The sequence below is a fragment of the Halichoeres trimaculatus genome, unplaced genomic scaffold, assembly GCF_033239565.1.
Source record: "Halichoeres trimaculatus isolate MK-OKI-2021-1 unplaced genomic scaffold, fHalTri1.1 fHalTri1_scaffold_11, whole genome shotgun sequence".
NCBI lineage: Eukaryota > Metazoa > Chordata > Actinopteri > Labriformes > Labridae > Halichoeres > Halichoeres trimaculatus.
In genome coordinates, this window is record NW_027437189.1 from 355,940 (window position 1) to 380,939 (window position 25,000).

The 25,000-nt window shown below is 44.9% G+C and overlaps 2 protein-coding genes across 2 annotated transcripts in view; both read right to left on the reverse strand.

Moving 5' to 3' along the window:
• Window positions 1-18,095, reverse strand: part of LOC141799575 (CDK5 and ABL1 enzyme substrate 2-like) — a 37,727-nt gene extending 19,632 nt beyond the window's left edge. The window contains exon 1 of the mRNA XM_074681853.1: window positions 17,464-18,095. Coding sequence (XP_074537954.1) covers window positions 17,464-18,053 — 590 coding nt within the window. The 5' untranslated portion in view covers window positions 18,054-18,095. The remainder of the gene's footprint in view (window positions 1-17,463) is intronic.
• Window positions 18,096-20,894: 2,799 nt separating this feature from the next.
• The window catches only part of LOC141799463 (cerebral cavernous malformations 2 protein-like), a 16,834-nt gene continuing 12,728 nt past the window's right edge, over window positions 20,895-25,000 (reverse strand). Inside the window, 4 exon segments of the mRNA XM_074681705.1 lie at window positions 20,895-21,642; window positions 23,081-23,228; window positions 23,627-23,765; window positions 23,843-23,999. Coding sequence (XP_074537806.1) covers window positions 21,510-21,642; window positions 23,081-23,228; window positions 23,627-23,765; window positions 23,843-23,999 — 577 coding nt within the window. The 3' untranslated portion in view covers window positions 20,895-21,509.

Here is a 25,000-nt window from a genome sequence, read left to right on the forward strand (position 1 = left end):
TTACCTAAACTCTGCTAACCTAATTCTGCTAACCTCACTCTGCTAACCTCACTCTGCTAACCTAACTCTGCTAACCTAACTCTGCTAACCTGACTCTGCTAACTTCACTCTGCTAACCTAACTCTGATAACCTTACTCTGCTAACCAAACTCTGCTTACCTAAACTCTGCTAACCTAACTCTGCTAACCTCACTCTGCTAACCAAACTCTGCTTACCTAACTCTGCTAACCTAACTCTGCTAACCTAAACTCTGTCAGCCTAACTCTACTAACCTCACTCTGCTAACCTAACTCTGCTAACTACACTCTGCTAACCTAACTCTGCTAACCTAACTCTGCTAACCTAACTCTGCTAACTACACTCTGCTAACCTAACTCTGCTAACCTAACTCTGCTAACTACACTCTGCTAACCTAACTCTGCTAACCTAACTCTGCTAACCTAACTCTGCCAACTACACTCTGCTAACCTAACTCTGCTAACCTAACTCTGCTAACTACACTCTGCTAACCTAACTCTGCTAACTACACTCTGCTAACTACACTCTGCTAACCTAACTCTGTCAGCCTAACTCTGCTAACTACACTCTGCTAACCTCACTCTGCTAACCTAACTCTGCTAACCTAACTCTGCTAACCTAACTCTGCTAACTACACTCTGCTAACCTTACTCTGCTAACCTAACTCTGCTAACTACACTCTGCTTACCTAAACTCTGCTAACCTAATTCTGCTAACCTCACTCTGCTAACCTCACTCTGCTAACCTAACTCTGCCAACCTAACTCTGCTAACCTAACTCTGCTAACTTCACTCTGCTAACCTAACTCTGATAACCTTACTCTGCTTACCAAACTCTGCTTACCTAAACTCTGCTAACCTAACTCTGCTAACCTCACTCTGCTAACCTAACTCTGCTTACCTAACTCTGCTAACCTAACTCTGCTAACCTAAACTCTGTCAGCCTAACTCTGCTAACCTCACTCTGCTAACCTAACTCTGCTAACTACACTCTGCTAACCTAACTCTGCTAACCTAACTCTGCTAACCTAACTCTGCTAACCTAACTCTGCTTACCTAACTCTGCTAACCTAACTCTGCCAACTACACTCTGCTAACCTAACTCTGCTAACCTAACTCTGCTAACTACACTCTGCTAACCTAACTCTGCTAACTACACTCTGCTAACTACACTCTGCTAACCTAACTCTGTCAGCCTAACTCTGCTAACCTAACTCTGCTAACCTAACTCTGCTAACCTAACTCTGCTAACTACACTCTGCTAACCTCACTCTGCTAACCTAACTCTGCTAACCTTACTCTGCTAACTACACTCTGCTAACCTCACTCTGCTAACTACACTCTGCTAACCTAACTCTGCTAACCTAACTCTGCTAACTTCACTCTGCTAACCTAACTTTGATAACCTTACTCTGCTAACCAAACTCTGCTTACCTAAACTCTGCTAACCTAACTCTGCTAACCTCACTCTGCTAACCTAACTCTGCTTACCTAACTCTGCTTACCTAACTCTGCTAACCTAAACTCTGTCAGCCTAACTCTGCTAACCTCACTCTGCTAACCTAACTCTGCTAACCTAACTCTGCTAACCTTAGCCAAACTTAGTGACCCAGTGTGATGTAACTGACTGGCAGACTTTTTGATCTGCATTTACATTTCTTTCTGTTTCCTGAGCTCAGATCACTCAGCCAATCAGGATTCAGATTCTCTATGAAGCCGTCTGCAAACAAGTTTCTCCTGAACATTATTTCTGACAGAGTGAAACACAATATCAATATAACAACTACTCGGCCAGGATGATTGGAAACTAACTAATTAATGACTCACAGAAACTCACAATCTCAAACACACACACACACACACACACACACACACACACACACATACACACACACACACACACACACACACACACACACACACACACACACACACACACACACACACACACACACACACACACACACACACACACACACACACACACACACACACACACACACCAAGTTTCTACTCTTGGTTCTCAGAACTCAACGACACGGCCCAGCAGAGGTTGGAAAGTGCTGAGCTACATGTGCCTTTGTGTGTGTGTGTGTGTGTGTGTGTGTGTGTGTGTGTGTGTGTGTGTGTGTGTGTGTGTGTGTGTGTGTGATGCTGTGGGAACTTCGGGGCAGGAACATGTGTCTCCTCCTCCTGACGTTGACGTTCAGCTGGCTGGTGTAAAGATAAAGACTGAGAGTAAGAAAGTCCGGACAGAAACTGTGTCTCCTGTAGCTCCTGCTGCGTTATTGACCCAGAGTCTGTCTGAGCACGCTCTGTATCTGGCGTCTAGCCGTGGTCACATGGTGGAATCTTCTCAGCGCTCCATTTCCACGGGAAACGACATTCCTCAGCCCCAGGAATGTGACGGGATGTGACCATGATTGTGTGGGAATGGAAAGAGGGGATTGGCCGACTGGTGATGGATGGTGGTGGAGCAGATGATGGAGAGGGCTGCCATTACAGAGAAATGAGGATTCGCTGGGATGACTCTGATTGGTTCAAATCCCCAAAGGGTAGAGTTGATTTCACCATAAAAACAGTCAAAACCAAACCAGTCACCAGTCAGAGGAAGGTCCGGCACATTTCCTTCAGGACGTGTGACACTGTGCCAAAAACTCAGGAGGTTTTTTATTATTACCTTTGATTTGTGGTTGACGGCCGACCAGAAACCAGAAAACAGAGAAAAGAGAAGCTAAACAGCTCAGCTCTAACTTTGTCTGCTGCCGGCTCTGCAGTTTGACCATGGCCCAGAGTCAGAGGGGATGTAGTCCTTGTCTGAGCTCTCCTGATGTGGATTCTCTGCCTGGACCTTTTGCTGCATGTCTTTGCCCCCTCTCTGCTCTTTCCCTTTTCTTTTTCTCCAAGCCTGTCCCACCCAATAAAGACCAAACTGCACAAACTTAAGCTGTTCAAACTTTCTGAACAGATCAAAATAATGCAAACAGTTTTAATCTGAATGGGTTTTTGTTTTTTAGTTGTACGTGCTGTTTTCTGAGCCAGCGAGAAGCCTTTCTGTCACTCTGTGGGCAGATGATCCAGTCTTTACTGGTTTACTTTTCTTTGCAGGACACAGCACTGCTCGCCATGGGGTCAGAGACTTTGATTTGTGAGCTGTGTAAATAAACCATTAATTAACTTACCATTAGATCACAGTATTGAAACATCTCATGTATTTATTTATGTGTATAGTGAGCAGGTGGTTGTGGTTGATTGCAAACAGGACAAGGGGAGCTGGACCCCTCACAAATTTATGAAAACACGGGATGAAAATGTAGTGCCTTTGTTTTGGTGATGAATCTTTAAAGGTGAATCTGTTTCAGTCAGGACTATGCCCCCCCCCCATTCATTTTTTGATTTTTGATTTTTGTAACACCAGACCCTGGAGAAAAGGTTGGATGATGACAGACTGTCTACAGACAGAGAAAAACACTGATCCACACAAGTATCTGGATTTTTTGTTTGACATTTTTCAAATTGCTATTTCTCGTTCAAAACCCTTTTTTTTCTCAAATTAAACCCTTAAATCCTCATTGTGGTCTTGATTATAAGACCAGTTGGAAAAGTTTCTGCTTCTCTCAAGCAGCCTGTCTAGGTTAGTGACGTCAGATCCTCTGAAGAAACGGTCTCACATGATGTTCGGTTTATGGAAAAAAATGGCTCCTGATGTCGTCTGGAGACATCGTCATCATTCAACTTGTTCACATGGTCTGGAGTTAAAAAAGCTAAACTTTTCCACTAAAAGTTGCATGAATCAGAAATAACAAAGAATTTCAATTTAAATGGGATCAGCACCCCAAAAAGCGTAAAAGAGTCAGATCTGGAGTGAAAGATATCGTCCCAGCGTAAACCATGCTGCCTGAGGGAGAAAGACTTACTACATCTCCCAGAATGCCCCTCATACTTTCATCAGAGCATATATTCAGATCTAAATGTGTTTGTCAGCAGTTACGACCATCGACAACGACTGGACGACCTGTTTGGATTGAACATGGATGAAAAGAGACAGAGCTGAACTAAATTTAAAATAACCCCAGATTAACTGCAGTGCTCCTGACATTTAGCAGAAAGGTTGAACATCAGCAAACGGCTGCTCTATCAGCAGAAATGTTCCCGTTAGCTATCAGAGCTCCTCTGAGAGACAAACACCACGCTCACAAACATCATCAGTATCTGAGAGTCAGAGTAGCTGACGCCAGTGCTCTCCCAGTCCGTCTAAATCTGTCCCAGTATCTGAGCCATGGATCTGCAGACTCATTATCACAACCCTCTGCCCAGTGGCCCATTTCCATGAGAACCAGCCCTCGACATCAGGGTGGGAAGTTGTGGAAAGTTCCCCCTCTGTGGGAACGGAAAAATCCAGTTTGTGCTGAGGGTGATGAGGACGAACGGTGTTCAGAGAAAGATGCACACTGGCCTCGTGCACAAGCGTCCTGAGGGTTTGGGTGAGCTGCAGGGACGTCAGTGTCTGTTAGAGACGGAGAGGAGACTGACCCAGTAACGTCCATCACTCCTCTGCTGTTTGTGTCAGAGGGAAAATAAGGAGCTGTAGCTCTCCACAGAGGACTAAACTTTAACTGATCATGTGACCGCTGTGTTACCGGACGCTCCGCACCAAACTGAGCCTTTTCCTCACAACAACCACACAATAACTACACAATAACCACACAATAACCACACAATAACCACACAATAACCACACAACGACCACAAAATAACCACACAACAACCACACAACAACCACACAACAACCACTCAACAACCACACAACAACCACACAATAACTACACAATAACCACACAATAACCACACAATAACCACACAATAACCACACAATAACCACACAATGACCACAAAACAACCACACAATAACCACACAACAACCACACAACAACCACACAACAACCACACAACAACCACACAACAACCACTCAACAACCACACAACAACCACACAATAACCACACAATGACCACACAACAACCACACAATGACCACAAAACAACCACACAATAACCACACAATAACCACACAACAACCACACAACAACTACACAACAACCACACAATAACCACACAATAACCACACAACAACCACACAACAACCACACAATGACCACACAACAACCACACAATAACCACACAATAACCACACAACAACCACACAACAACCACACAACAACCACACAATAACCACACAATAACCACACAACAACCACACAACAACCACACAATAACCACACAATAACCACACAACAACCACTCAATAACCACACAACAACCACACAACAACCACACAACAACCACACAACAACTACACAATAACCACACAATAACCAAACAACAACCACACAATGACCACACAACAACCACACAATAACCACACAATAACCACACAACAACCACACAACAACCACACAATAACTACACAATAACCACACAACAACTACACAATAACCACACAACAACCACACAATAACCACACAATAACTACACAATAACCACACAACAACTACACAATAACCACAAAACAACCACACAATAACCACACAACAACCACACAATAACCACACAACAACTACACAATAACCACACAACAACCACACAACAACCACACAACAACTACACAATAACCACAAAACAACCACACAATAACCACACAACAACCACACAATAACCACACAACAACTACACAATAACCACACAACAACCACACAACAACCACACAACAACTACACAATAACCACACAATAACCACACAATAACCACACAATGACCACACAACAACCACACAATAACCACACAATAACCACACAATAACCACACAACAACCACACAACAACTACACAACAACCACACAATAACCACACAATAACCACACAACAACCACACAACAACCACAAAATAACCACACAATAACTACACAATAACCACACAACAACCACACAATAACCACACAATAACTACACAATAACCACACAATAACCAAACAACAACCACACAATGACCACACAATAACCACACAATAACCACACAATAACCACACAATGACCACACAACAACCACACAATAACCACACAATAACCACACAACGACCACAAAATAACCACACAATAACTACACAACAACCTCACAACGACCACACAATAACCACACAACAACCACACAACAACCACAAAATAACCACACAATAACTACACAATAACCACACAACAACCACACAATAACCACACAATAACTACACAATAACCACACAACAACTACACAATAACCACACAACAACCACACAATAACCACACAACAACCACACAACAACCAAAAAATAACCACACAATAACTACACAATAACCACACAACAACCACACAATAACCACACAATAACTACACAATAACCACACAACAACTACACAATAACCACACAACAACCACACAATAACCACAAAATAACCACACAATAACCACACAATAACCACACAACAACCACACAATAACCACACAATAACCACACAATGACCACACAATGACCACACAATGACTACACAACAACTACACAATAACCACACAATAACTATACAATAACCACACAACAACCACACAACAACCACACAATAACCACACAACAACCACACAATAACCACACAACAACTACACAACAACCACACAATAACCACACAACAACTACACAATAACCACACAATAACCACACAATGACCACACAATGACTACACAACAACCACACAACAACCACACAATAAGCGTCTTTCTGTGCCATAATATTGTCCCTCCATAATCAAGTCCTATTTCCCAAAGACAGATAGAAAGCTGAGTTTTCAAATGTTCTTTGACCTACAGCCAAACCACTCCAATGTCCCAGCTTCTCCTACACATCAGGCAGACGTTTTCTCCCTCCAGGCTCAAACTTTGTGTCTGTGTGTTTCAGGAGCTCAGTGTGATGGGAAATCAAAATGAAGCCTTTTAGTCTTAAAGGAGAGTACAGAGAATGAACTGATCTGCTCGCTTAGGGTGAAAATCCACCAGCTCACAAATGTTTTGGTCAAACTCGCTCTGAACTAAAAGTGCGGTGTTTTTTTTTTGTTGTTTTTTTTATATTGAGCAAAAACATTATGAAGGGAAACGTTAGTTTTCATAACGTGAGGAGGGCGGCTGCGGCTGCAGCTCAGTGGTAGAGTCATCGCCTCTCATTCGTAACGTAGGGGTTCGATACCAGCTCCTGGAAAACAGTAAGCTCAACAATCCTGCAGCATGGCAACAGTGGGAGAAGCTTCAGGAGTGCTTTGAAGTGCCTCAAAGAGATTGCAGCTGTAATCAGAATTTTCAGTGACACCAATCTGAGATATGGAAGAATGATTTGAGCTGTAAATTGTATTAAGCTACTGACAAAGCTATTAAAGTGACAGCACTGGACAATAACAAGCTCATATTTACACATCTCGCCTCCTGTCCCCGCGGGCTTGTTTTTGGGGATTGTTGTGATGGATTTTTCTGGGACACAGAGTCATTTCATCCAGTTTGAGTCATGAACATCAGAGTCCCACTAAAAATAGCTGAAAAACAAACTGGTGCTGACACTCAGTCACAGCAGTGTTTGCTTTAAATAGATGAAGAAGATTTTTCTGAGCTGTTTCAGTCTGTACTTTTTTTAAACAGCTCTTAGTTATTACTCATCTGTCTTCATTGCTTTACTTTTCCTTTTGTAACTTGCTGCTATTTTCCTTTCTTGCTCTGTTTTCCTCCTTCTCAGGAACTTCACCATTGGTCTAAACTCCTGCTTCTAATGTTATCCTGCTTTCAAAGTCAGACCGACTGGATTTCTCTCCCTCTGCTTGGCTGGTCTGTGTCTGAGCGCTGGCTTCCTGTAGCTGATACAGTTTAATATCTCCTCCTGAGGATTCGCAGCACAAATCCTTTTAATACTGTACTCCTGTAATTAAGATCCCTTTGGATTTAATGACATTTCACAGCCCTGCAGCTCCTCAGCATGCCTGTCATCACTCCTCCTCTCTCCTCTTCCTCTGTGTGTGTGTCTGTGCCCAGGAGCTGCTGACCACACTGAGGCGCTGCACACACTGTCGCTCCAACACAAAGAGCATGTCAGATTATCCAGGAAGACTGCACACAGCTTTAATCTCATCATCAAACACACTTTCAGATTTAACTCACTGTTTTCCTCCCCTTGCTTCAGAAATATCTGCTTTTTATCAGAAACTGTCAGAACTTTGACTTACATGATGTTTCTTAAACTGCGTACTCTATAAGAGGAGGACAGTGGTCTAGAGAGGAACGAGACTGGATCTGTGATGAAACTAAAGACGGATTAAAACGATGACAGAGCATCAATCAGGACACTGACAACGGTTAAATTACAGCTGTTTGCTCCTCATGCAGTGAGTGGTACAGCTCACACACACACACACACACACACACACACACACACACACACACACAGGAGCAGTGTGTAAGAACAGTCTGTCCACACCTCTGACATTGACAGACTGATGATGGACGTTCCACAGATTACACCACAAGGACTTCTGACTGAACACACACAAACACACACAAACACACACACAAACACACACAAACACACACAAACACACACAGACAGACAGACACACACACACACACACACACACAGCAGCAGCAGCCTGCTGCGTGTCTTACGTCACCAGATTAACAGACTCCTCCAGCAGTGAATAAAAATGCAGCGGTCATTTTAATTTCTTCTTCTCTGGTTTCTCTTCCTGGAATAAAATCAGCTGACTGAGCGTTTGGGTGGCGTTTCCTCGACCTGTTTCGTAACACGTCCACACATTAATCTGTGTTTAGAGGAGACTTCCTGCTTTGGCTGAAGAGTAGAGATAATACTGATGTTGTGGCTGTTGTGTTACTGCTACACACACTGAACCAAACGCTGTTCATAAACCCAGAGTCTCTGACAGATTATTGTACAGTCCAGCTCTGCTAATCTGACTCTTCTCACTCCCATTAATCCAAATCCTCATGTGACATCACCTGAACACAGGTGATAATCTGATGGAGCAGATCAATTTAATCTCCTTATGATTAAATTATCACACAGTTTGTAAACAGACGGTCTGACCTCAGCGTCAGTCTGACACCCTGACACCCGTCATCTGCTCCACCAGGACATAACACCTTCAGATACAGCTACCTGTGTGTGTGTGTGTGTGTGTGTGTGTGTGTGTGTGTGTGTGTGTGTGTGTGTGTGTGAGTGTGTGTTTGTGTGTGTGTGTGTGTGTGTGTGAGCGTGACATGGACCGAGCTGGCTGAGATTTCCAGTGTAATGAATGAAATAATGGACTCAGGACAAATGGTGTGTGTTCAGGCCTCTAAAGGACAAACGGTGTGTGTTCAGGCCTCTAAAGGACAAACGGTGTGTGTTCAGGCCTCTAAAGGACAAACGGTGTGTGTTCAGGCCTCTAAAGGACAAACGGTGTGTGTTCAGGCCTCTAAAGGACAAACGGTGTGTGTTCAGGCCTCTAAAGGACAAACGGTGTGTGTTCAGGCCTCTAAAGGACAAACGGTGTGTGTTCAGGCTTCTTAATGTCGTTGAAGATGAAAAACAGATTCTCCATGAATGAAGTGAAGCTTCAGTCCAGCAGCGACCGTCTGCTTCCTGTAGCGTTTAAACATCCATCAGGTCAGCGTCTGCGTGAGGAGCAGCGGTGACAGCGACAGACCCTGAGAGGGAAACGGGGCGTGGACCAAACTCCATCACAGAGGACAGGTAAACCAAACTCCATCAGAGAGGACAGGTAAACCAAACTCCATCAGAGAGGACAGGTAAACCAAACTCCATCACAGAGGACAGGTAAACCAAACTCCATCAGAGAGGACAGGTAAACCAAACTCCATCACAGAGGACAGGTAAACCAAACTCCATCACAGAGGACAGGTAAACCAAACTCCATCACAGAGGACAGGTAAACCAAACTCCATCACAGAGGACAGGTAAACCAAACTCCATCACAGAGGACAGGTAAACCAAACTCCATCACAGAGGACAGGTAAACCAAACTCCATCAGAGAGGACAGGTAAACCAAACTCCATCACAGAGGACAGGTAAACCAAACTCCATCACAGAGGACAGGTAAACCAAACTCCATCACAGAGGACAGGTAAACCAAACTCCATCACAGAGGACAGGTAAACCAAACTCCATCACAGAGGACAGGTAAACCAAACTCCATCACAGAGGACAGGTAAACCAAACTCCATCACAGAGGACAGGTAAACCAAACTCCATCACAGAGGACAGGTAAGCAGGAGAGAGACCGGGGTCCAGTCTGAACAGCCAGCTCTGTAACTTTATTAACACACACACACACACACACACACACACACACACACACACAGAGACGAGGCGTGGCAGAGACAGAGAGGCTGTTTATCTCTTCAGTCAACACAGATTTAACCTGAACTTCTTCAGGAACACTCAGCAAGCTTGGAAAATAAATAAAAAGTCATTATCTTAATAAATGTGAAGTTTTAAAGATAATCACTATGAAATATTTAATTTCAATAATTCAATATTAAAAAATAATTGTTTTATTCCTTTAAGTGTGATTTTTGTGTGTTTTACATCATATGAGCTTTTTAATCACACTTTGGGCTGCTTGTTGCACTTCCTACTGTGGTTGTCATAGCCCGGATCAGAGGCCACGACAAACAGGCCGTAGACGCTGATGTTAACAGCAAAGATGTTTTTATTTATTATCATTGTCCAGTTTAAAATGAATAACCACCTGAGGATGGGGTTTATCCCCACAACACCAAGCCCAGGAGCTCAGACCAACACCCCTGATCTACACTAGACAAGGAGGGGCCTGACAGCACGGTGTGACAGGAAACAGGCCGAGGCCGTCATCGTGACCTCCAGACGATTGTCAGTTCCCCTTTAATCACAGCTGGTGTAGGCCTGTCTGTTTGTATGGAGGAAGCTCCCCGTGTACACCGACTCCCCACATGATCACACACAAGTCTCCATCTGTCCAGTCAAGTCAGGCTTAAGACCAAAAAATACACCATCGCCTTTTCAAAACAAAGATGCAATCACAGATCAGAAATCTGGATAAAAAGCAGATTGCCTTAGAGAAAACATCAATCCAGTTACTGGCATCAGAAGCGTGTGAGTGACTCATGCAGCCCAGTCTCTACACGGCCTGGTTTATTTACTTTCATTATTAAAGCACCAACAGAAGCCAAAAATCAAGGAGATCAGCAGAAGAATCACTGTCAGTCATTTCAAAAACACTCTCGCTGCTTTCCAGGTTTTTATTGGACGAACTGTGACTCAGCTACGCTCTCTGCACAAACTCATCTGAGGACGAGAAACTGAGTTAACAAAGCTTCACCAAGTAACCATTAACTACCCTGCCTTCACTTCCTCCTGGCAAAACCACAACCTCTGAGGGCTGAGCGGCCTCGTGTGCAAAGATCCCAAGTTTCACAAATAAGCAAATGATGTCAGCAAGTCCCCTGGGTCTGACGTCAGGACAGGAAACTCCCCCTGTGAGGGTCAGGGTTCAACCGTCCTGACTCAGAGCGGGCGTCAGAGATCCTACGTCACAGACTCCATGAGCTCACTCAGGGGACACGTGATCCTGCAGAGAGTCCGGCCAATCAGAGCTGGCAGAGTTTCCTCACCTGTTCCCACAGGTAGGTCAGCAGGGTTTGAGTGTTTCCCTTTGGCACACGGCTGAGTCAGACCAAGAATAACCTCAGTGGGCGTACAGACGAGAGGCAAAGCTCGTTTTCCTCCTCCAATGATGAGCTAAGCGTGCACGAGTCCAGACTCTGAGGTTTGACGTTGGCAGAGAAGATTTCTGCTGCTCTGCTGCTCACCCCACAAACACCCCTGAAAGTTACACCTGGGGCTCCACTCAGAGGAAACAAACAGGCCTCACATCATTCATGGTTATAGGTGAATAGGTGATAGGTGATGAGAGAATGGGCTGAGAAAGTACAGACCAGAAAAACAAAGCCAGGTCTTTACAAACACTCAGCAACACGTGTGCCAAAAGACATTCAGAGCTTACTCTGCAAACACTGAAATCCAAGCAGTCACGTCCTGTAGTAAACACTGCCTCAGGTTTAATATGAACTACACTCACCTGACGAGCCCAGAAAAGAGTCTCATTACAAGATATCAGAGGGCAAACCTGACACCTGAGCCTGTCTCATTTCAGGAAACTCAGAGAGAGCAGGAAACAGAGCCACAGCGAGCCGCCAGGCAAGCAGCCACATGCTGGACTCGAACCCAGGACCAGCTCCAGGTTTTGACCTCATGGGCCGTGCAACCACCACTGTTAGGTCTTTGAAAGTCTGGAATCAGTCTGTTTTCTAGACTTCTCTCGTGACTCTTGCTCATAATAAGTCTTAAAAGACCATTTCTACCTTAAATGAGACCAAACACTTGCTAAGACTGTGTTTTTTGCAGTTTAGAAAAAAACTGATATGAAATTCATAATATGATGTGAAAGATAATAATAAAAGGAGAAACGCTGAGAGTCCAGGGCGTTGTTTGTGGTCGGCTGGAAAACCAGGAAATATTTCCCCCATGAAGAAACATGACCCAGTTTTTTTTGGACTCAGTGGATAGAGTGGTGTTTCTGTGGTCAGTTAGACCAGGCTGTGTCAGGATGAGAGTGAAGTGACGAAACAGTGAAGCTGCTCTGAAGCTTTGTTCACTCAGCAACACCTGACTGAGCTGTTACTGACAGGGCACGGGTTAGACAGCCTGTGCTCAAAAGAGCACAGTCATCTTTATCTAATGCTGATTCAGGATCAGGGCGTTCAGGCTAACACGCTAACACACACGCTAACACACACACATCATAGTACTGTCAGAGTGTTTCAGCTCAGCCTCTGCTCTGTCTCCTGCTCGTCACACATGAACCTTCGTTGGATCCATCAGAGACAGAGTCAGACTCCCTCTGATCAGCAGCAGCCTCTCAGATCTGTTAGAGTGACCGGCTCAGGTGAGACCAAAGAGCAGCGCAGGGTAAAGAGTTCATTTACATCATACAGGAGTCTGACTGCAGGAGTTTGAGATTTTATCACACGCCTCCTCCTGGCTGCTGTTAGTGGGTTGGTACCAGCTCCAGACTGGTGTCCCTCTCCAACCTCTCCTGCAGTTTCCACTGGCTGAGCTCTGAAACTGAAGCAGCAGGTCTCTGTCTCCTGGAGATCAGGTCTACCCTCATCTCACCAACCTCATCTCACCGACATCATCTCACCGACCTCATCTCACCAACATCATCTCACCGACCTCATCTCACCAACCTCATCTCACCGACCTCATCTCACCGACCTCATCATCTCACCAACCTCATCTCACCGACCTCATCTCACCGACCTCATCATCTCACCTACCTCATCTCATCGACCTCATCTCACCGACCTCATCTCACCGACCTCATCTCACCGACCTCATCTCACCGACCACATCTCATGGACCTCATCTCACCAACCTCATCATCTCACCGACCTCATCTCACCGACCTCATCTCACCGACCTCATCATCTCACCGACCTCATGTCATCAACCTCATCTCACCTACCTCATCTCATCAACCTCATCTCACCGACCTCATCTCATGGACCTCATCATCTCACCGACCTCATCTCATCAACCTCATCTCACTGACCTCATCCTCTCACCAACCTCATCTCACCGACCTCATCATCTCACCGACCTCATCTCATCAACCTCATCTCACCGACCTCATCTCATCAACCTCATCTCACCGACCTCATCTCACCGACCTCATCATCTCTCCAACCTAATCTCACCAACCTCATCTCACCAACCTCATCTCATGGACCTCATCTCACCGACCACATCTCATGGACCTCATCTCACCAACCTCATCATCTCACCAACCTAATCTCACCGACCTCATCTCACCGACCTCATCATGTCATCAACCTCATCTCACCGACCTCATCTCACCGACCTCATCTCACCCATCTCATCTTAATGACCTCATCTCACCGACCTCATCTCACCGACCTCATCTCACCCATCTCATCTCAATGACCTCATCTCACCGACCTCATCTCACCAACCTCATCTCACCAACCTCATCTCACCCACCTCATGACCAGAGAGTTTCTGCCTCAGGCTCAGACATTCATGTTTCCTGTGCTCCATGTCATGCACACATGCAAGCAAACACACACTTACACACAGACACACACACACAAACACAAAAAACATCACCACTGTGTCATGTCCTTTGGTCATATGTGTGAAATCTCCCTTGTCATGCTTGCACTGCACTCCTGAAAAACCCCCTTTCAGCCCAGACTTGACCTGGACTCTGAAAGCCTTCTGCTGGACCGTCTCCTTAAACCCTGGAGTCGGTGAGTCAGACGACCCAGAAACTCCCCCTCTTTGGAGCTAACGCTGACAAACCATCCTGGCATGAGCAACAAACTGTGCTGGAGCAGCTCTGCGTGGACGAACCAAAGCATGAGCAGGAGCCCAGGATGATGTTTGGTGTCTGACTGACGAGCTGCTGATTTCCCGCCTGTTGTTAGGTGTAAATGGGTTAAGCAGTGTTTATCGCTGCAGGGCTGGCATTCTCTGGGTCTGATCCGCTGCCAACACGGTGACGACGCTGAGCCATCCATCAGCACTCACACAGCATGTCTCCACCACTGCCAGATGAGCAGGCCTCTCTCACACACACACACACACACACACACACACACACTTAGACACAAACTGTCACTCACTTCCTTATAAAACCACAGGCACACAGATGAGGAGATGTTTATCCTTCGTCTTCATTCCTCCTCATCTCTCCTCTGTTTGTCAGAGTCTCTCCCTCAGCAAAGAGGCTTTAAAGTAATCCCAGGTCACAACAGTAAACACCCAAATGTTTGTGGGTTACTGTGCCGCGGTGACACACCGTCTCAAACTTCATGATGTCTGTGGTTTTTCACTCTCCCCCAAGTCCACTTCCCCTCCAGAAAGCTGTCGCCTTGTTGAGCCTCCACCTGTACATGTTTCATACACATTAAAAATGTCCCAGAGGAGCTCAAAGGCATCACCAAAGATATGAACATAAATCTCTTAGCATGAATAACAGATTGAGCTTATCGAGTTCGTTCAAAAAAAAGTTAGACAGCAGACAAGTTAAAGTCTACGTCTTTAAAGAGGAAGTACCAGTGGTCACATTGAACTTGTTTAGTGCTTCGAGTCCAACTTTTGAGGATGAGTGATGATAATCTGAGTCTGTAGTTTGGTGATTTACGTTTGAAGAGTGATTTCTGAGTGTGCTCACACCTTTTTGTAATGTTTTGGCTCTGGTAGAGAAAAATAACTACTGTGAATTGCAGTGAATATGTAGAAAGCAGGTCGGGTAGAGCACTACAGCTGAGTAACACTAATGTAGGTTAACTGGACACGATCCAGGCTAAAAGCTGAGGACCTGATTTTACAAACAGTGCAAAAAGTTAGTGAGTTTTTGAAAGGCTGTGTGAAGAGCAGATGAGTGGAAGATGAATCTGGAGCAGCGCGTCTCCTCACACGCTCTCTCCTGCTCGCTGGGGGGGGCACAGGAGGTCTGTTAGGAGGTACACCACTCCGTCTGACATACAACCATCATGAGGTGACAAACATTAGGAACAATAGTTACATTCAGTCAAAACTACAGAAAGGCAGCGTCAAACCGCCTGTTTCAGCGTGTCTGTATGAGCGTCTGAGAAAACGCCAACAGTTCATCGTCCTCCTTCCTGTCAGCTGACGCTGGCTGAAGCTTGTGTACTTGGGCTAAATAAAACAATGCACAGAGTTCTTGCTGCTCACTCTGCTTGAATGACTACTCGAATGCTCTTTCTTTATTTTGTAAAGTTTATCAGTGTAATCAGCTTTTTCTGAAAAAAAAAAATCATACCAGAGGACGGGGGTCTCAGTTTTAAGCTTTTAAGCTTTGTGATCCACATTTTCACCAGCATGGTGCAGCCCCACCTGTTTCAACAAACAACAACACCGACGTGACTGAACTCAAACCACAAATTAAGATAAAAATAAGATTTGAATTACACAGCAGTGACACAGAATGAGCCAACAAGACAGAAATACCTGGCTGAGTAATAATCATAATCATGTATCCACGTACCATAACTAGTGGTTTGACAGTTATTGCAATTACTGCAAGCTGAGTCATGACGTGAAACAGCTGACAACAACACCTGAAAATGTTCTCATAGCTCAGAAATACAGGTGCAAACAATCAACGGCACTGCCTCCTTATACCAACAGACATTAGTCACATTCCTTATAAAATCTTTCCCTCACCTACGGTATGCAGGTGTGGGCAGGAAGACGTGACTCAGAACATCTACCTGCCCACAGAGAGCGCTCTGAGCCCAGTCTAACCTCCAGGCAGGGAGGGAACAGTGGTTACAGGGATAAACCTGCATCAACACACCAGTGACACACTTTTAAATTCAATAAGAGTTAAATCATTGATTTCATTGGAACGACATCAATGTGACACACAGACTTCAAACATCAGATCCTGGTCCAAGCTGTGCCTGAGCCAAAGTCAGATTGGACAACTGACAACGTTTGTTTCCCTCAAACTTTCATACAGCGCTGAGACATTCATGTTGCACCCTCCTTAAACCTGATGGGCCACCTTAAATCCCTATATTATGATTGGCCAAGCCTCGTCACAGGCTGGATGTTTCCCAGAGTCAACTATTTGGGCTTTCTTGCAAGAAGTTGCCAGTGACTTTCTTGTATTTACATGTTTTATTATGTTACTCCTTTAAATTGTAGAAATCTCTTTGCAGATTTATCTCATAAACTGCTGAATTATAGGAGAATAAATCCAACATAAACAAAGCAAATTGACTGTTGCAAAGGAGTTACTGCCAGTGAGCAAGAGTTTGTTTGCATTTTTTAAGGATTTTCATATAAGCCTTTAGGCATGGATATTTGAGTCTTGTAAAAGGTGGGTTAGAGTATTTTACATGTTACCACTTGATTGTGCAACATTTTAAATTACAAAAATAGATCTATATTTCATCATCTGTGTTATTCTGCAGGAGTATGAGACATACAGCACTTTGATGTTGGCATTAAATGATCAGATGAGACAAAATTGGTAAATTAACCAGTCCATGCCCTAGTTTGGCCACCCCAATAAAACCCTGTTGATACGTCCCTGCTCATGGGGAACCTGCCTCAATTTGGCTCCTTCAGCCGAGTCATTTACAGAAGTGACACACGCTCATCCGGTGACAGCACACACACACACACACACACACACACACACACACACACACACACACACACACACACACACACACACACACACACACACACACACAGCAGTGTGTTTCTCACCTCTGTCTCGGCTCTGAAGACACCGAGTTGCAGCTCTGAACTGACAGCAGCGTGGAGGACTTCCGCGGTCCAAGCGGAGACGGCAGCAGGCTGGTGTTGGACGGGGAAGGCGAGAGCAGGTTACTGTTCCCCGGTGAGGGGAACGAGCCTCTGCGGCAGTCCAGCAGGAGCTCCGCGCTCCCCTCGTCATCGTACCCCGTATCCGAGGGCAAGACGAGGATAGGCGGTATGTTGAGGAGTCCTGTCCTCGCTGTCGTGGGGGGAATGGCGGTCCCTGTGCTTGTAGGAGAACTGGAGAATGTCCCGTAGCTGCTGTTGTTACCAAGGTCCGGGGACAACCCGGTCACTGACGCCGCCAAGCCCGTGCTGGCTCCTTCAAAGTCGGTCTCTCTGGGGTGACGGTTCCCTGCATTTTCGGCGGGGTTGCTCTGCACTGGCCGTCCGTCCAGAGAGATGTTACTCAGAAACAAAAGCGCAGCCTGTCTCCGGCGCGAGTTGTCCCGGTTCCTCCTGCTGTGCTCCCGTCCTGTGTGTGATTTTTTGCCGCTAACGGCCGTGATGTGCTGGCCGTAGGCAGCGGCCGCCGCCATGGTCTCTGTCCCACTGAGGAAGTCCACTGACAGATCAGCGCGAGACCTCCAACTGTTAAATCCCTTTTACCCGGCGCGAGAGCGCTCTACGCCCTCCTCAGCTCTCATTGGCTCAGAGGGAGAAACGTGATGACGTGTCGCGCCAGACCCTTCGGGGAGGCGCTTGGCTGTCCAGACTGTGCATGCTGCTCTATAAGAATGTAAATACTGACCATACATGGTTCAACAAGCATTATAAATATTTACTTCACTTACGTCACACATTTCCTACAGAAAAAAAGAAGTTCTCTCTTTTTTTTTTCTTTATTTTAAAATCATTTTTAAATAAAATCCGCCATCTTTTGGGGATTAATAAAGTACATTCTAGATTCTGTGAAACTGCAATGGGATTACCTTATGAACAACTACAGCCTGTTTGTTATGTGCACTTTTTCAATGTTTTTATACATTTCACTACATAGATTAAATGTCATGTATATGTGTGTGTGTGTGTGTGTGTGTGTGTGTGTGTGTGTGTGTGTGTGTGTGTGTGTGTGTATGTGTGTGTGTGTGTGTGTGTGTGTGTGTGTGTGTGTCATTCTAAAGTCCCTTTTGATTTCTATGAAACTCTTCTCTCTTGAGTAACAACAGCCCTGAAACTGAAGCATTGACCGACTTGTCTGCTTGGCTTCAGAGGCTCTGATTGGGTGTTAGCACTTTGTTATGAAACCTCAATGGATTTCCTGTGCAGTGATCGCTGCAGTGACACCTGGTCGGCTCAGCAGGGTGACCACACTATGACTGTTGGCCTGCTAAATATAACCTACAGGGCATGCCGTGTAATCCTTACAGGTCGGGAGTTTGTTGTCAATCTGCTCTTGATCCTGTACATCTACTGAGAATCACATGAACTGCAAGTGACCTTTTGGCTGGGTGGAAATCCATAACTGACATTATTCAATTCTGTTTGATCTGACTTAAAATCCACCTTTTATTTGCATCATGCAATCTTAGTGTGAATTTGTAAATACTTTGTTTGTGTGAAGCTGAAAAGGGTTTAACAAAGAAGGAGGACAGACACTGCTCCAGAGCATCTTTCTGTCTGTCTTACAGGAATTTGCAAATCAGGAGGTTAATTCACTGACCCTCACGCACTGGAAGTTGTGCACTGGCTCAAGCAAAACTCCATTGTATTTGTGGTGCAGCTCCGCTCTAAATTGCAGACATAATCAGATAATCTGCATGGGATTAAGGACACTTGAAGTTGCAAATATTGACCTTGTTTAATTCCCTGCACAATGTCAGGTCAGTAATGCAGCGTGTAAAGCCAAAAAAAAAGCTGTGGAGAAGTTGCAAGGCAAGGCAGGATAAACATCTTGTAAGGATGAATAGAGAGATAAATTATCTGTGTGTGTGTGTGTGTGTGTGTGTGTGTGTGTGTGTGTGTGTGTGTGTGTGTGTGTGTGTGTGTGTGTGTGTGATTTCATGTGACCTGTATGAGGGCGATGATGGTATGATAGGAAATCTGCTGATGAGTTTATACCACGCTACCTCAGACTAACAGACTAACACACACACACACACACACACACACACACACACACACACACACACACACACACACACACACACACTCTTTAACTACAGTCTGACAGACAGAAATGGGCTCAGAGTTTATCCTCTCCTCTGAGAACAGAGCTGGATCTCATCTCCGAGCTTTTCCTGAGATCACTGACTGATATGAACTCTCACTTTGACCTCTGACCTCTGACCTCTGACCTGTGGTAGCTTTACAGGAAATACCAGAAAACATCATAATGCATGCAATGACAGAGCACAGAGGCACAATGACACTGCAGAAGAGAGAAAAAATCAGCATTGATCATTTGTACAGGCCAGCTGCCCTCCGTCTGCATGAGTCCTGTTTTAAAAACCCATTAATCTGCTCTAGCTGTGGGTCAGGGGTATTTGTTGTGTCTGGGCTTGATAAATCAAAGCACAAGTGAAGACATTTTCCCAGAAACGTGTAAAAATGTGGTTAGAAATAAAGCTTCATGCCCAGTTGAACGCAAACAGCAATAGTTCATCTGTTACGCAATGAGAGAGGAGACTAACATGACCCTGCTGACGCCCTTAGGGTGTTATGACCCCCCCCTCGCTGATGTGCAGCGAGGCTGGCAGGGGAGACCACCAGGGGCAGGGGAGCAGTGCATCATGGGAAGGTCATGGTGCTGCAGCCAGGATAACGGGTCAATGCAGAAAGAGGAGAGAGGGAGTCACACGCAGGGGCGGGTTGTCTATCTATCTGTCTATCTGTCTATCTGTCTATCTATTTATCTGTCTATCTATCTATCTATCTATCTATCTATCTATCTATCTATCTATCTATCTATCTATCTATCTATCTATCTGTCTATCTATCTATCTATCTATCTATCTATCTGTCTATCTATCTATCTATCTATCTATCTATCTATCTGTCTATCTGTCTATCTGTCTATCTTTCTTTCTATCTATCTATCTATCTATCTATCTATCTATCTATCTATCTATCTATCTATCTATCTATCTATCTGTCTATCTATCTATCTATCTATCTATCTATCTATCTATCTATCTATCTATCTATCTATCTATCTGTCTATCTGTCTATCTGTCTATCTTTCTTTCTATCTATCTATCTATCTATCTGTCTATCTGTCTATCTGTCTATCTTTCTTTCTATCTATCTATCTATCTATCTATCTATCTATCTATCTATCTATCTATCTATCTGTCTATCTGTCTGTCTGTCTGTCTGTCTGTCTGTCTGTCTGTCTATCTATCTATCTATCTATCTATCTATCTATCTATCTATCTATCTATCTATCTGTCTGTCTGTCTATCTATCTATCTATCTATCTATCTATCTATCTATCTATCTATCTATCTATCTATCTGTCTGTCTGTCTGTCTGTCTGTCTGTCTGTCTGTCTGTCTGTCTGTCTGTCTGTCTATCTATCTATCTATCTATCTATCTATCTATCTATCTATCTATCTGGAGACTGTTGTTTACTATCACGGCTGTAGAATCAAGTCTTTTGTCCTCAGGTGCCTCCATGTGGTGACTGTTGGGTACTGCATCCCCATAAAGCGTCATGTTTTTAAAAGGCAGTATGACGTTTAGATTAACAGAGGTCTAAAATCGAAACATTTGTTGGTTCAGTTTTTGTTTGCTACAGAGACAGAAATGTGGAGAAAAGAGAGTGAGGGATGACATTTAGCATGAGCGAGAGTGGAACCAGCGACTGCTGTGATACAGACAGCAGTATCCTGTTCCTTTGTCACAGATTAGGGCTCATATTCTTAAATGCTAAAGGTGATCTCTGTGAGAAAAGTCATATTTGCACTTCAGCAGTCTGGTAATGTTTGAGTGCTCAAACTCAGTGAGATAAAATAATAATAATAATAAAAACGTTGTTTTTCTTCAGCCCTCAGTCACAGGTAGTAGTCCTCCTCCTCGATGTCTCCGTGTGTGTCCTGGAAGCCGAGCGCCTGGATGTCATGGGTGATGTCTGTGATGCGTCGGTTAAATTCCTGAGACCCTGAGGCCATGGAGCAGTTGTCGTATCTGTGGGGTGAATCACCACAATTTATAGAAAGTAAACCAACTTGAACAATAATGGATATTTTAGTTCTGCATTAGAGCTACAAACTTGATGAAGAAACAAAAACTTTCTTCTCAATAAAACTTTGAATGTATTGTTTAAAGTAACATAAAAGTGTAACAACTGCATCAAAATCACATAAAATGTTCTTGTTTCCCTGTCCTTACATGCAGACCTGTCCTTGGACAACAAGCAGGTTTTTCAGTGTCATCAATAATAAAGAATATGCATCCCGTTACAGAAGGGGTATTGTGTTGTTTTTATTTTATTCTGTCACTCTGGTTTCTTTGTTGCAGCGTAACACAATACTTCGCTGAAAAAAAAGTTTTTCTTTTTGGTGTTTAAGAAAATCCTGATTTCAGCCTCTGTCTGAAACACTTTGTTTTAGCTGCTGTTGCTTTAAGGCTCCCTACTCCACAAACCCCCTTCCCTCTGATTGGCCAGCTCCTGGAAGCCTCTGGGGGGCGGAGCTATGGGTAGACCATGGCTGTTTCCCAAAGCCCAGGTACCTTGCCTGGCCTTGCCTTGGAAGGCAGAGCCTCCGAAGCCACTTCCTTCCAATCCAAGGCAAGTGTCCTGCCTCTGCTTAAAGGAGATGCTAATGGAGCAGCCTACAAAGGCAGATTTTGGGAGGAGCTCAGACGGCTACAAATATTGTCATGGCTTGCCACTTTTCTACACTTTTTGCTTTTTTATTGTCACATCATTGACTCTCCGCAGGTGCAGCTTCTCAGTAATTATAGTTACATGAGTAACACACAAAAGAGTTAAGTGGTGGACATGGTATAAGTTGTTATTTTCAGAGGTGTATTTTGTTACTCACATTTAAATTGGAATTTACCACACGCCTCTGCTGGTGCGTCTTTTCCTTCCATTTTTTCCTTTTTTGTAGATTCACGTGTTGCATGTTGGGTATTTATGGCCATGGCAAGGCAGCGAAGGATACACCTGTGTATCCTCGGTCAGTTAGCCACATGCTAACCAAACGGAGGACATATGCCTCTGGAGAACATGAACATTGGAACAGCACTTGGGCAGCGACTGATGATGTGGATGCCTGCCCACGCCCACATCAGACCAAGGCAAGGTAAGGTACCTGGGCTTTGGGAAACAGCCCATGACACCTTCAGCATGCTTTGTGTCAGATCTGTATTTGATGACCTCATCATATCAGCGTTCTCGTTAAGATCTGACGGTGTTTTCTAGAGCAGAGCGTTTGGTCGGTCTACAGATGGATCACGGATTAACACAACACACGTAGAGGTTTGGAAATCTGCACGTTAAGTCTGAACATCTGACTCTTCCTGTTGGTGTTTAGTATTTGGAAACCAAGACCACCCCTCTTTAAGACGTCTTTGGAAGTCTAACAGACTGTACAGCACACAACCTCCTGACACGTACCCTCTCATGGCCGTAGCTGACATGTTGCTCATGCTGCGTTTGATGCGCCCAAAGCTGTCCGTTAAAATCCCGCCCTCTCGAATCCCGATGCTCTCCAGGAAACCCTCAAACACTCCAACGTCTTTGTCTGGGATGAAGGGACGCATACCTGGGGGACAAAGGAGACAGGTTGGGTATGGCTGGATTTCAGGACAACACAGTTAATATTTACCTGAGACACAAACTGATAAACAGCCAGAAAACATCCTTCATGGCTCACACTCATCACGCTCTGCCTCTCTGCCCTCCTCACTGACAGGAAGCTGAGGTTTCCTCTTTGGAAGTGGGTCAGAGCTAAATTTGTTGCTATACACACACATCAGTGGAAAAACAACTCACACGTACACTAACTTCCTGTACACACACACACACACACACACACACACACACACACACACACACACACACACACAGAACAGAGGAGTGAACACGTTGTCGTGTCTTCAGCCACAGAAACGTGTCAGTAGCAGGTTTTGGTCTGCGTTGGTGTGTGTCTGTGTTTCTCACCCATCAGTAGAAACTTGCGGTTGTCTCCGTAGAGCTGCAGCAGCTCGGAGCAGAAGTGGTCGATGTTTGATCCCAGTCTGTATTCTCTCAGCAACACGGCAAACTGCTGCAGCTCCATGGGATTGAGTTTGTTACGCAGCTGCAGCAGAGACAGAGGAGCTCACAGTCACACGCAGACGCTGTTTGTTGTGTGGTGAAGTGATCCTGCACACTCACAGTGATCATGTACTCCTGCATCAGCAGCAGAGCCGGGTTACTGTCCCCCCCGTCGCTGGCTGAAGCCAGACTGCGATGGGAGTCCTGCAGGGACAGGGACGAGCTCTCGCTGTACGTCTCGCTGTAGTAAAGCTCAAAAGCATCCTGGGAACCATCGCTGAGGAAGACAAACATTTCACAACAACATGTTTGACATGATAGTTTACTCTGACTGAAGCCAACACATTGAGAGCTCCACCTGCTGGCTGGCTTTAGTATTGGAAACACACTTTGATTCCTCAGTTGTAACACATTGGACATGCCTCAGACTGTAAAACCAAAACACAAAACTTTTTGTCTCCTGTTTTTTGTCTTTATAGTTGAACTTTTTTGGGTATTTTCCTTTCTGTGTCTAGATTTGGGTCAGGGTTTTAATTTCTGCGATGTTCCTCGGGATGAACTCGAGTTGTTTTCCTTCTGTATCAGTCAGAGCTGTCGATAAAGCCTCATTTCCACCAAGAGGTTCAGTTTGTTTCGTCTCAGCACACACGTTGTGGCGTTTTCTTTGACTGAAACCAGGACAGATCCCCAAATCACCGACCCGTACCGTCCCACTTTCTGGTTCCCTTCTGTTGGGGGGCCAGACAAACTGATCTGGACCCAGTAGGTGGAGCTAAAAACTCTGCCGTCCGTTGATTGGTGGAAGGAATCGTGACTTCCTTTGAATCTCCAGACGACTGTTGAATAGACTTTCTCTGTCTGGGATCTGGATGTCTTCCATCATTGCTCTCTGGATTAATCAGCGGCGAACGCTGTCGCGCTGCTTTGTTATCACACTTTAACATGGCTGACGCTGCTGTCAGCATCCAGCTCACACGCCGCCTGCAGAGCGGGACACGGTTGGCTGGGATACACGTACAGGATCAGGCTTCGCTGATCCAACCTGGACCAGCTGTACCTCTTGGTGGGAGCGGGGCTTTAGCCCTCCTCTGGTGTTTAGTGGGATCCATGTCTTGTTTTTTGGCATGTTCATGTCTCATATTCATGTTTCCTGTTTTATTTTGTAGATCTTGCTCCTTGTGTGTCAGCCTCCTGCTCTTGTGTTTTCCTCCAGTTAGACTTTGCCTCGTTAGTCCCACCTCGGTCTGATTGTCCTGTTTCTCTTTCTTCATGTTGGTT